The 13,252-nt window shown below is 44.4% G+C and overlaps 1 protein-coding gene across 7 annotated transcripts in view; it reads left to right on the forward strand.

The window, feature by feature from the left end:
* Positions 1-13,252, forward strand: part of CASZ1 (castor zinc finger 1) — a 128,391-nt gene that overhangs the window by 83,833 nt on the left and 31,306 nt on the right. For 5 of the 7 annotated variants that reach the window (XM_053451991.1, XM_053451992.1, XM_053451987.1 and 2 more), the window contains exon 1: positions 7,667-7,851. The exons of the other annotated variants lie outside the window; for them this stretch is intronic. In XM_053451991.1, the coding sequence (XP_053307966.1) occupies positions 7,803-7,851 (49 nt within the window). In that variant the 5' untranslated portion in view covers positions 7,667-7,802. Of the gene's footprint in view, positions 1-7,666; positions 7,852-13,252 lie in introns of those variants that run through there. 7 annotated transcript variants of the gene reach the window in all.

The raw sequence follows: 13,252 nt of genomic DNA on the forward strand, positions 1-13,252 counted from the left end.
CTACAAGTCCCATGATCCCCCGCTGGCCGGAATTTCACAAACTGAAAACTTTGCTAAAGTTGTTATCTGATCTCCATGGCAACAAGCAAAAAAAAAAGAGCAGCCGTTAAGGTGTAGCACAGCTTGACATTCCCCAACGTGCGGCGGGAGCGATGCTCTGAGAAGGTGCGGCACGGCCGGTATTGTTTCAACATGGAGAGTCCCGTGTGAGATAATGGAGTTCACTTAATGACACTTTGACAGTTGAGTTAAACGCGTTCGTAACGTCTACACAAAAGAAGAGTCCGGAAGAGTCACAAAGTCTGAAAAGGCAACCACAACGACCAAAAGTGACCAAGATGGGGTCTAAACCGGGTTCACAAGTCAGAAACGTACAATCTGCCGGCAGAACAGACCCATTCAGCCCGTCTAGTCTGCCTATCACATGCATGATTAAATGTCCTCACTGTATTAGCTTCCACTGGGAGGCTGTTCCACTCATCTACCACCCTCTAATTTTGGATATGGTGAAAAAGCCATAAACACATATTTAAAGTCAGGCGTGACTGCCTGGCTTCTCCATAGTCAGAGGCTTGAGCACAGGTGTGACTGCTTTATAGAGAAGCGGGATGCTTGAGCACAGGTGTGTAGAGAGTTGAGAGGCTGCTTTAAGTCTGGATATATTAAGTGGCTGCTGGAGCTTCGAGGTGGCAGACGCTGCCCTATGCCCACCATGCCTCGTTAAATGCCACATTAGCTCATCTGCAGCGACGAGCGGAGATCCGCAGACAAAGTTTGGTGATTACTAGCGGCAGGAGCTAAATAGCCCCGGTAACGGGTATGAAGGTTCATTCATGGTCTGCTAGACACACAAATCTGATAGGTTTGGCAGACAGGGAAAGTATGGATGGAGGGGAGGGGGTGCCGGCTCATCCAGTGCCGGGGGGCTGATGTGTGGAAGCCGACAGTCTCGCCTATACACACAGTGACAGTCCTTGCCACGGTATCTCTGCTCCATGATGTTTGTTCTCAGCTCCCACGGCACAGAAGACACAGTGGGTAGATTTGTTCTTGCGTTTTGTAAACAACAACAGACATATGGAGTGTTTAGCGGTAAAACGCTGTCGATCCGCCGTTTCCTAGAGTCCCGGCCACCGACGTTCAGACTCTTCTGCGTACGAGTCCCGGCAGCACAGATAATACCTCTCTCTCTCCTCTCCGGGGACCTTTCTCCACCGGTTTTAATGCTCTAACCCTCCGAGATGGTGAAACACATTTGACAACCTTTCGGAACCTTTGACAATAACCACTAATTAGCTTTGAAAAGTTAATTAGTGGTTTTGGTTGCATTATTGTAAACTTGAAAGTTTTTAACCTAGATCGTAAAGCCGGGCTTTTTGTTTATCGTGGAGCTTTTCCAAGTCCTGCGTCATCCCCGCCGTCCACAAACCGCCTGTTCTGCTGTGACGTTGGGATGTTGTGTTTTTCGGGGCTCTCGTTTCGCTCTCAGGTGTCGTATTCTGCGTCTCGACGCTCTCAGGCTTTATGTGCCTTTGAAAGGTGAATCTCTTTGTAAGCGCGCAGGAGCAGGGCGCTCTCCTCCTTCGGTAACGCGTGTAAATGTTATTGTTAGTTTTCATCGGCCCCGATTGTAATAGCGCTACGGAGTCTGCCGGCGCTCTATTACTGTAATATCACATACTGGATAGCACAATATACAGTGTGTAGACCTCTTATTATATCAGATAATATACATTGTGTTACTCATTATTTCTCTTTTCTTATTGTGTTCTCTAAGTTTCGGGTTTTATTGATTATCTTTAGGTGAATACGTGATTAAATAGTGTAAAGGATCAGACCCAGACCCGCAGTTTACTAATGCTTTTATAACAAGAGGAGGAAAGATTTTACCCAACACCCCCAAAGCTTATATGGCAAACGTTTCTCCCCAAATTGCCCATCAATGCCCTGAGCTTATTGGAGGCGCAAGGAACGATAATCGCGCATTCTGATCACTGCTTTTTACGCCATTCCCGGCTTAGTCTCAGACTCCGATAGACTCGCTGCCGCTCGGTTGCCGTGGCATGATACTTTTCCCTATTCCGTGGCAGTTTTCCATTAAATAAATCAAACTAAATGTCCTACCAGGCCTTGATCCCTACTTGTTTTGCAATCCTCACGTCTGATTGCAAAAGGAAACTTGGTGTTTGGGAGCTCATACCTGAAACTCATTACTAATTCTGAAAGAAAGACAAAGATTTGAACAGGAGAATCAAGTTTGGCCAGTTTTATTTTTATTTGAAGGGAAAAAAAGCCTTTACCAGTATAATTAACGTATGTTTGTTTGCTTGTTGCTGGACGCGGCTGCCAAAATCTACGGTTCTTATAACCCAGCAACGGCTGGAGACCAGGGCGACAGAGACGTCACCTGGTGGCACGTCTCGGAGGGGGAGATGGCACCGAAACGAAGAAGGTGAGGCTCTAAAGTCTTGGGAACCAACTGGAACTGGCAGGATAGATGGGGTTGGCCAGTTTGCGGTGGCTTCCTACGGCATTAACCTCCTTGGGCACGTCATGGTTATCAAATTCAGGTGATTTGGCAAATGTAAGGGGGCGATGGTAGTGGCCAAATCAAGGTGGATCATAAAACATACCAGACTGCATATTTCGGGAACATATTTCTCATCTGCATGTGTCCGATTTTCATATTGAGTTCTCATGAAACTTGACATTTGCCTGGATCGGTTCTTGAGTCAAGAACTTTCTAAATCAGTTTACAGAACACCGACTTATACTGGGAGATACTGGGTACATTGGAGGGCATGTTAGGGATGTACCATTGGTAAGAAACAGAGTCAAAGGGATTCTAAAGGTCAGCATTTCCACCGTGGTTCCAACCCGTCGTAGACCTTTCTGTTGTTCCATGTCTGTGTGTCTGTGTATGACAGCATGCACTCTCCAGCTTGCCAGCTGGTACTTCCCATGCATAGTGATGGTTAGAGAAGAAAAAGGATACAGGGCCGGAGGAGTTTGATTACATTTAGTGTCCAAGGCACTAATAAAATGCTGTAAGGTCCTCAAAGAATAAGGGTCTCGAGTAAGGAGACATTATTGCTTTCGCCAACTATAATGGGTTCCTGGATCCACTCTACACATGGCAGCAAGTTAGGCTATGACAGCCGGTTGTCATCAATGTGTTCATTATAAGAACGCTCCGGATCATAACAGACTTGGCGTCTTGCACCTTCTGTAGATTGTAAGCTCCCGGGTTACCTGGAGGGCAGAAAAAAGGCCCTGTGAACAAGCAGAAGGATCGGCCTCGCTTAGATTTAAGAAGGAACAGAACCTTCAGACTTCATGGTTTATTTTTACTCAAATGGAAAGATGTATGTTTTATTTTTTTTTTGGTCTTCAATTTAGCATTGGAGAATTTTATAATTTAGTAATTAAAATCTCTGATAGGCTTTAGAAATTGCAGCTAATTGAATTTAATGGGAAGATGATTTTCAATTTTATTTGATTACCAGGACCCCTGGCATTGGCATTTATGGGAAAAAAATGGAGAACGCACTGTGTGGGCTGGGATGGTAGAATTGAATTGGGGGGTAATCTGATTTTCTCATCATGACTTTCACTATAATTTTCCTATAATTTTCCATTAGATATCTAGTTTACGAATCCTCACTAAGAAGTCTAGAGAAAGGAGACTGCCAGCTAACAGGATTACAGAGATGGAGCATGCTGTATGCCAACCGCACTCATGTAAACACAATGCCACTCCTTAGTACACAGAAGCAGGCTCGCGCATGGCTGAGACGCACATACGTGAACACAGGCCTTCAGCTCCATTATTCCTATATGTTACTTATAAAGGCCCAACATCTCCTTCAGTACTGCAACTGACCTACAGTAAACGGGACAGGCGCACAGCGCTATACAAGGGTATCAGCTATACCCAGTAAATCCATCCATATAACCCAGCAACTTATATTTAAAAATCTTTACATGTTAGTTCTGCTAATGGAGAAGCGTGAGCTCTGGGACAAGAAGTGAGTGCCGTGGGCTCCGATCCAGTTGTCAGGTTGAACGGATCCAGTGGATGAGGTGGTTACGTTAGCAGGATGAGACTGGTGTGTCTCCAGAATACTGTCAAACGTCCCTGTTACAGCTACTGTGCCCCTCTTTCCTCCCCTGATGCCCCTCTTTCCTCTCCCGACGCCCTTCTTTCCTCCCCTGATGCCCCTCTTTCTTCCCCTGATGTCCCTCTTTTCTAGGAGGTCAGAATGTTTGCTGGGTATGAGGGTATCACAGGGTTCTACGGCCCTAAAAGCCCTGATAATGTGTATAGAAACAGCTTTATAAATTATACGGGGTAAATAAAAAACATTCTTCTTCTTCTAAATGCCCCACATAATTACCCGGCAGTAGGGGGCAAAGTCCCATAAAAACTCCCAATCCCCATCCCCTAGCCATGCCTCTAACCACACCCCCTAGTCTGTCATTGGCTAGAATGTTGGCAGGCATGCGCTCCATATTATGCACAATGTGATTGGCTTCATTTACACGGAATGATTCAGATCAGAACCGTTTAGAATATCGCAGGGTATAGTCTGCTACAACGTTATGTGTTTCTTTATTGTTTTCTTGGTGAAGGACAACAAATCTCACCAGCAATGATCAGCCATTGGTCGGTTTGGTGACATAGACCACCGACCACCAGGGAGACCTCCGATTGCTTGGATCCGTGGCACAAGTGGCCAGAGTTCTTCAGCTGTTGCCAGGATTCTGCGTGGTGGAAGGGATTGTCTTCGACTGTCATGGACAGTAAGAGCTCAAGCAATAAAAGCTCAAGCCGTTAAACTGCAGCTCCCATCACCCCACCGACACTGAAGGGGTTAAAAGGGTACTTTGTCGGTGATGGTATTTATAATCTCAGGGGCCTAGCCGATGGTTGATGTTCAGCCCTATTCCTCAGACCCAGCATAGGGTTAACCCAGCAGCCTTATAGACAGAGATGATAAAATGCTTTATCCGTAAAGTAAAATGTATGACCATAGCACATTTTTAATGTAGGACACACAGGAAAACTTCGATCTGCCCGACTGCAATTAAATCCACGCGGCCTTCCGCCAGAGAAAGCCGGGCAGGTCACGCGTTATATATCTGGCCTCATAGCAACGCCGAGCAACGGCTTCCGAACAGCGTAGAATCACGGAATACCCGTATATTTTTAAGGTGCTTTTATTTTTTTTTTAGAAGTATCAACTTCACCTAAAGTTTTCTTTACCTCAAGTGAATGAGTTGGACAGCATCCCTCACTGTATTAGCCTCTACCACATCTTCTGGGAGACTGTTCCACTTATCTACCACTTCCCAGTAAAGTAAAGCTTCCTGCGATGGTTACTGTGATATCAGTGTCTGAAGGCACAGGCCAGACTTCGTGTTCTATGTAGCGTTTGCAGAAATGCAGCCGTAGGTATTAGTTACGTGGAGCTGTGTAGTGAACAATCACCCGCAGAACGCCCCAGAACTAGACTGCGATGGCTACCTTAGTGGGGTGTGAGGAGTCCTGCTCGTTCCGACCCCTGTCCATGGTGCTAAACTCATCCTACCTTCGCTCACGCTACCAAAGTCAGAGGGTGCGCACAGTGTTGGCCTGGCACTCCAGGGGTTAATTCAGCAGCCCATTAACCCATGGGTTACATTAAGAGGCTGGCATGTGACTGACAGCAGGTAATGGGTTAGGTGGGCTCGGGACCACAGAAAGCTCCGTGAATGTAGCTGTATGAAGGTGAAACATCCCTGTGTGCACTACAACTGTTACAGTCATGAACGCATAGCGAGACCACGTGAGTCCCACTCCGAATGCCCCCTAAAAGGTACATATTTGTTGTGGGTGTGGCTTAGGTCAAAGTGGGTGTGGTTTGGTGTTGGTGGGAGATGGGCAATGGAGAATGGGAATGTGGATGGCCACAGCCCTTGGTCTCCAGTAGCGTGATAGGCAAAGCAAGGAGCCGTGTGTCTAGCAGCGCGAGTAGAACCGAGGCAGTTTGACAAAAACATTATATTTTTGTGACTTTTCAGCCCAGAAACAAAACAAAACACTTCTAGGATGTCCTGGTTTTAGGGGCAGGGAAGGGGTGAGCCCTTGTGCCCCTGTGGACAGCCAGACGAGGGGCTGTGTGACCTGGCGGGTGACGGAAGGGGCAGCTTCCACCCCCTGTGTTGGGGTTTTTAGAGTAGTAAGAGAGAGGGGTAAATCCAGCTTGGGAGAAACACTCTTATGTAGGTTGTTGACTAAGCATCATAGGAGTTGTCATTCCGCAACAGCCGGTAACTACTGTTTGTAATTGTCAGATTTAACTCTTTGCAGCCATAATACTTTCTATTCTGGTCAAGTGGGTTGCCTTGGTGCTCAAAGTGTTAATGTAATTCCCAATGCACTTTTTGGCTTTTTTATTATTTTTTCCTCCTCCCAGTGTTTGTTGGGTAACACGGATTAAGCACAGATTACACCAAAATTATTTATATAAGAAGGCACTCCTGAGATAAATAATTATAATGGAATCTCCTACTTAGCGAGGTTTTATACCGTAGTTTGCGGGAAAGTATCTGCACCTGGTTTTTATGCGTGTCGCTGGCATTTGGAATTTAATAAATTCTCAGCAGTGCCGTACACGTTAAAATGACTTAATTTTGTTCATCGTTTTAATTGTTCCAATTTATCAAGCTTTGGAACGTTACGCAGACGATATTGATAGCATTTCGGACGTATAATTCCAGCATTTTTCGATTTTCTTTTATGGAGGCTCTGCTGTCAATTTTAGTTTTTCAATATTTTACGATCAGGTGATTTTTATTTACTTTTTTAATGGAAAAGGATTGTAATGTTAACCTCTTGAGTGCCAGGGGTCGCTCTCCATTCCTCCTTTTGGTGTTTAACTTGGAGTGCAATATTTACATAAAATGTAATAAATTCGCGTTCAGATCTGTAGAAAACTTGAGATGCTGGAAAATTATCTCCTTTGTGATTAAATTTGGAGGTGGGTACGATTATTGATATTTCGTTGATATTGGTTATTGATTGTTTCGGACAGTCTACACCAAACATAAAGGCTTAAGGGCAATTCTATTTCCAATTGCTTTCAGTCTCTGCTACGCATAAGAGCTGCAGGCAATTTAAATGTGAATGAGCGGAAGATCGTGACCCTGGAGCAAAGTGCCCCAACTGCCCGAGTCAGAACCTCCCCAGCAGAGGCTGTCGGTGGAGACCGGGAGCGCCGGCTTGTGAAAAGGCACCGGGCTGTGAAGTCTCTCCAGGACTCTCCCGGTGTTTGGGAATGACTTGTGCCGTTTCAGATCTGCCTCCCGCCTCCTCTGTCAGGGACTCGAGTGTTTGGGAATAAGCCGTGAATCAGGAAGGACAGCCCCTGTGAGAGCGACACGGTGATAGGACAGCCTGCCGCTCACTGACTGGGGGGGGGGGCTGAGTATGTGTGTGTGTGAGTGTGTGTAGGGTTTTTTTTTTTTTTTTTTTTTTGCAAACTCTGAGCCGGCAGCTCGCTGACTCCACATCTACCTCTGCGGCAGCGCTGATCAGAGAGGAGCACTCGCAGGGAAGAAGGGTCTGGAGCCCCGTCTGATCTTTTTACCTGCCCTCCAGCACTTGGGGAGGCCAGGAGGAGGCGTTCCCATCTCTCCCCTGCCAATCCCGGGCTGCCCGCCTGCTCCGCTCACTGAGCTCAGAGACACTCGGTGACATCAGTCAAACAACTTGTGATCCTGCAAGCAAATCAGCTACAATTAGATATTAATTAAGTATTATGAAAGTTGATTATTTAAGTGAATTCAGCTTTGGACTCTCTGACTATGGTGAGTACCCGGCACTTGCCAAACTCTTCTCCAAACCAACTAAGCCTCTCTTTCTTTTCTCTTCTTCTTTCTGTCACTTGTATCTGTGTTTTCTTCCTGTGACTCCTGTCTGAGGACAGCTATTGTCTCTTAGCTTTATATAGTAATGATCGGAGCGCTGGCCTTCGCTTTCTCCCAGAGACGGGCTCGCGTGCTTTCGGAAAGTTTAGTGCCAGGGGAGGTGATGGGATTAAGGAGCGTTACATGTACGGCTGACAGTTTCTGCCACTTTCTCGGGCTGTGTTACAACTTCAAGCGGCGTACAGGCTTTTAACCCTTTGAGTGCAGAAACGGCATTGCCGGGCTCTCTGACACACACGGGGTTAAAGGTGACAGTACCCCGGCACATAACAAGCGATTGCCTGGCTGGTAGATCAAGGATGATTTTGTATTTGCGGAGGAGAAACAGAAGCAAAAATGTTTCTCTTTGTTTTTGTTTTGTTTCTTTTGCTACTTTTGTTTCTCTTTGTTTTGTTTCTTTTGCTACTTTTGTTTCTCTTTGTTTTGCGTTCCTGTTTTTTTGTTCTGTTTTATTTTCTCTTTCCTCCTGCTGTTCCGTGACATTAAGCTGTCGCTTGGGCTTTCCTCGCACACCATTATCGCAGCCGGGAGATGATCCCATTGAGGCAGGGAGCAGGTTCCCTCACCCTTCCCGGGAGGTCGTTAATTTGATGGAACGGACTCCCTTTCACTTTTTCGTTGGGAAGTCACGCTCTTTACACGAGCGACAAGGGCTTTGCAGCGACTGTCGGGGCTGCGATGGAGGCAGCAGGCAGCGGCTTGGGAAACGCTCGCTTTGTGTTGCCTTTACCCTGGGTCCAGTAGTTCTGGTTTTCTGGGCAAGTGCCTGTGTCACCCCAAAGGAATTTCATTAATTTAGGACAAGGCAGTGGCAGTTTGTAAGAGGTGATCATTAGAATGTGATGATTTCTTGGGAGTATCCTTTTTGGTTTTGTTTGTGTGTTCATTGCGATGCCTCACGCTGCTCGCTCCCTGGCCGCCCTCCCCTGGCCGTCCTCCCCTGGCCGCCCTCCCCTGGCGGAGCAGGGGCCCAGGTGTGCGGCGGCAGCCGAGGGGGGCAGATTAATCGCTCAGATCCGGAGGTGGCGAGGGCAGTCAGTGGGTGGCAGTTACTGCTCGCAGGCATTGTTTGGGAAGACGGTTGCTCTCCTGTCTGTTTGCAGCACATGTGCCGAGGGGTTTCCGTGGCGACTGCTGATCACACCCTAGAGATTATTCCGTTTCACCTTTAAAAGAAAAATGAGAAGGGGTATAAACTTGCTCCCTCTGCCCTGTCTCCTACACCCCCCCCCCGCGCACCCCCGACGCTTTCCCGTCGTCTTCGCTGGCTCCGTATAAACTGCTGCTTACACTTTTTTGGAAGGATCCTTATAGTTCCGGCTGTATTCTCTTTCATCTTTTTTTGTTTCTCGCCTTACTTACAAACAATAAACCCTTTGAGTTTCACAAGCAGATCGGTGTGTTGTTCACTCCCCTAGCTCCTAAGGGGTTAAAATTCAAAGGGACACTTTTTTGGGGGGGTTTCCACATCAGTTAGATCCAGTACCGGCCCCGTACCCTCCGGGAAATTAGGAGAGCTCCAAAATAACCCAGAAAAAAAAGAAAAAACTCTGCTCATTTAACCCTTTGCTGGTCCTTCCAGATGATTGGCGCTGTCAGGTCTGGCACACGGACGCTTCCCGGCATTAGTATTGTACGTTATTATAAAAATAATGGACATTTCATATTTTCCATACAAAGTACACCTCGGCGGAAAGATATTGGGGGTGAAAAGGACTATTTTATAAAGTGCTATATTTTACTCTCGAGATGATTTGTTTAAAGTCTTTTTCTAATTCCCAAAATGAGTTTTATTCTGAGAGGCAACAGGTGCCGTGTTAAAGGTCCGGGGGGCCCACTTTGGACCCGTATGCCATGAGATACCTGAATGCTCCCAATTTCTTTATATATATATAGACCTCAGAGGATTCTTGTGAGAATAATATTTTATGCTTGTGATTTGAGTAAATATTCCGAATATTCTCTGAATTTTCTGTATGTTTTATCAAGTTCTTTGCTGGGTCCGTCGTGTAACCGGGTGAACAGTAAATCTGGAATCCATCAACCAAAGTTGCCTTTTGTGCCCCAAAACATACAGTGCAATGCACGCCCATACTGAATGGGTTAACCCCTCGGCTTGCCAGTGGTCTGTGGCCCCTGAGAAGTTCCCTTGGCCCTTAGCTGCCCCGGCTCTTACACCTCCTCTACGGCTCTTTCTGAACTCCTTCTCTCTCCATCCCTGTCAGCTTCAGAAGATGCGACCGCCGTCCCTAACTCACCAGGCCCCAAGATGACAGCAAATTTACATTTTTTAATTAAAACCAGCGCTGAGAGTTTTTTTTTTTTTCCATTTTTTTTTCTTTACATGAGGGCCGGGTTATGCAAATGAAATGGTTGTGTACCAAAGATTAGAGGAGTTTGGAAATAAATTTCCCCAACACGTTGACATGTGGAAGGAGAGCGCTGCTTTTAGTCTGATTTCCCCAGAGGCTGGGAGGAGACGGACGCTGAAACCTCGTTACGATGTAAAAAAACGGAAAAAACTGTTACGCTCTTGTGACATCATCACGTTCGCCACGAACGCCTCACGCCTCGCTGCGCGGCGGCTCCATAGAAACGCGCTTCCATTTTTAAGCGCTATAAACGAGTACAAATCTGCAAATTCTCCCGTTTTCTGGCAAGGATTTTTAATGGCGTTGATTGATCCGCTTCGATAAAAATGAATATTTTCAGCTCCCTTGTTCGGATAAAGCGCCGTATATTTAGCGCGTTGTAAAAATGTCAGATGATGGCGAGAGGGTTTTGCGAAGCGGAACGACCATTTAGGTTAAAGCGCAAAATTGATTTGCACGCTCTGCATCCTTTTTTTCTTTGATGCTTAAAACATTCAAACCCAGAATTTTTTTTCGTTTTTTTCATTCTCTCAATTATTTTCTATAAAAACCATTGTATTCGGGACAGAGGCCGCCAATAGGACAGTAGAGATTTTCTCCTCCTGCTAACCACCTGCTATGAGCGCGCCATCCGAGTGACGCCTCGAGTGTGAGTTTGGTGCAAATTATTACAATCGTTGGACACTTAGTATCCCGGCTGTTGCAAACTACAACTCCCTGGATATTGGGTATTATAGTCCGAAGCAGCTGGTGTGCGAGAGTCTCCTGTCCGGTCGCTGGGCCGTCGTCTACATCAGTACTGAGAGCGGGGAAACCAACACAAGTATTTACAAACCCAACTCGCACCGAAATTCTGGAAAAATATTCATTTTAATATTTTATTTTAAATAATTTTATTAAGTATTTTTCCCTTTTTTTTTTTTTTAAGGAGAAAAACGATTTTTTTCTATGGAAAGGGCATATTTTCTAAAATCTGCAGCATTTATAAGTATATGTATTCTGTCGATCATTCAGTGCTAATGACCGTCTAACGCCAAACACGATGCTTATCGTGCCGCTTATTTAACCGTTTATGTGCCAAGAATCTTTGCACCCTCATGCACCTTGCAGGAAAAAAAATGCTTTGGATAAAGTTATTTCCCACTTAATAAACCAGAAACTGTAAATGAATCGGTTTTCTCATATTACCAAAAAAGAGATTCCGGCCGGATGTGCAAAAAACATGAGGGATTCTGTTATATAGTCCCAAAGATTATTATTTCTATTTATTATACTGTATAGCGCCATCATATTCCACAGCAATGTACAATGGCATACACAAACCAAGGTGATATACTAGGCCTCGTTCATAGCAGAGATTATTAATCACATGGCTAATAAGATTTTTTTATTTATTAATTATTATTATTATTATTAATTATTATTATATAGTGGGTCTGACTATATAATTGGGGTTCTGCTCGGGGAGGTAGATGATTAATTGGACGCAGACAGAGGCCACGTCTTGCAGGTAAAAATGAATGGTCACCGTCTCCCTTTATATTTAAAAAAAGATTGTCAGCGATCGCCGGGCTTTGATCTACACAAATACTGTGTTTATTATCTAGCAGCTGTTCCGATCATACCCCACCCAGAAATATTTCTATCATTCTTCTGCATAGGAAGTATCAATGCGTATACATCCTGTCCAACCACAAACGACTGCGCATGCACACATACTCTCCTTCAACGTATAGCGGAATTAAACATTGCGAACTCTGGCCTTATGTTATGCATGATTTTACTAAAGGTGTGTGTGTCTGTACTTATATGTATCTATATATATTTATATATATATTTATTTACGTATATATATATATAGCTATATGTATCTCTATCTCTATCTATATATATATATATATATATGTATATCTCCACAAACGGTGATAATGTTTTTAATGGCGCTCTTGTTAGGGGCAGAGAGCAGAAGATTTTAAGTCCTAATTTTCTTTTACACCCTAAACTTTTTTGTTTGTTTTCTTGTTTTTTTAGTTCACGTTGAATTCCATCTATTGAAACATTAACACAATAAAACCGTAACTCAGACTTGTTTATTTCGCGGTCACGTAGATGTCTGAGGTGTAAATCGTTAAATGCCTTTTTCACAGGTTTATAATTTATGGAGAAAAGTCCAATCTTCATAAAATTATTTATTTTCCATGCTTATCATAATTAATCGCAGTTGTTGGGTTTTTTTTCTGCGATAAAAGCTGTTTCATTGAAAAAGGTTTTGGGTCACTGGAATTAAAGATAACATCCCTGACGTCTTAACGCAGTATAGCTGGTAGAGCGTGATGAGAGTGAACTTTATGGGCAGGTATCTGATTGGCTGAGGATCTTGAGAGTTGGAGTTGGACACTGCAGGGGATCGTATGCAGGACACTGAACGCTTTTGTATCATTTGGTGTCCTGTGAGAAGCTCGTTACATTTTGACACTAGCTTGAGACATTTTTGTCTCCTCTTTAAATTGTAACAAGAAAATGTTTTGTTTCTAACTAAAATTATCGTCTGAAATTCTAAACGTTACCCATATAAAGATAGCCGTCCATTAAAACGAGGGACTAGGAGAAGCGGCCAGCCTGTTATTTGGGAAAACCCAAAATCTTAAGATATTACCAGTTTTTTTATTTTTTAAATTCTCGGTGTGTAGGAATAGAATTTTGTGAATTCAGAGCTTATGAGTAAAGCGACGTCGGTCTTCAGGTCTTTGCTTAACATTCTGGAAGTCTCCGCCGTTTCTTGGAGATGTGAGAGGATCTTTCCATTCCTGCCGTGTATTGATATTTTCCAGGAATATTCTATATATATATAAATATATATATATGTGTGTGTGTGTGTTTATTTATATATATATATATATATATATAAA

Source organism: Spea bombifrons, chromosome 12, assembly GCF_027358695.1.
Source record: "Spea bombifrons isolate aSpeBom1 chromosome 12, aSpeBom1.2.pri, whole genome shotgun sequence".
Classification (NCBI taxonomy): domain Eukaryota; kingdom Metazoa; phylum Chordata; class Amphibia; order Anura; family Pelobatidae; genus Spea; species Spea bombifrons.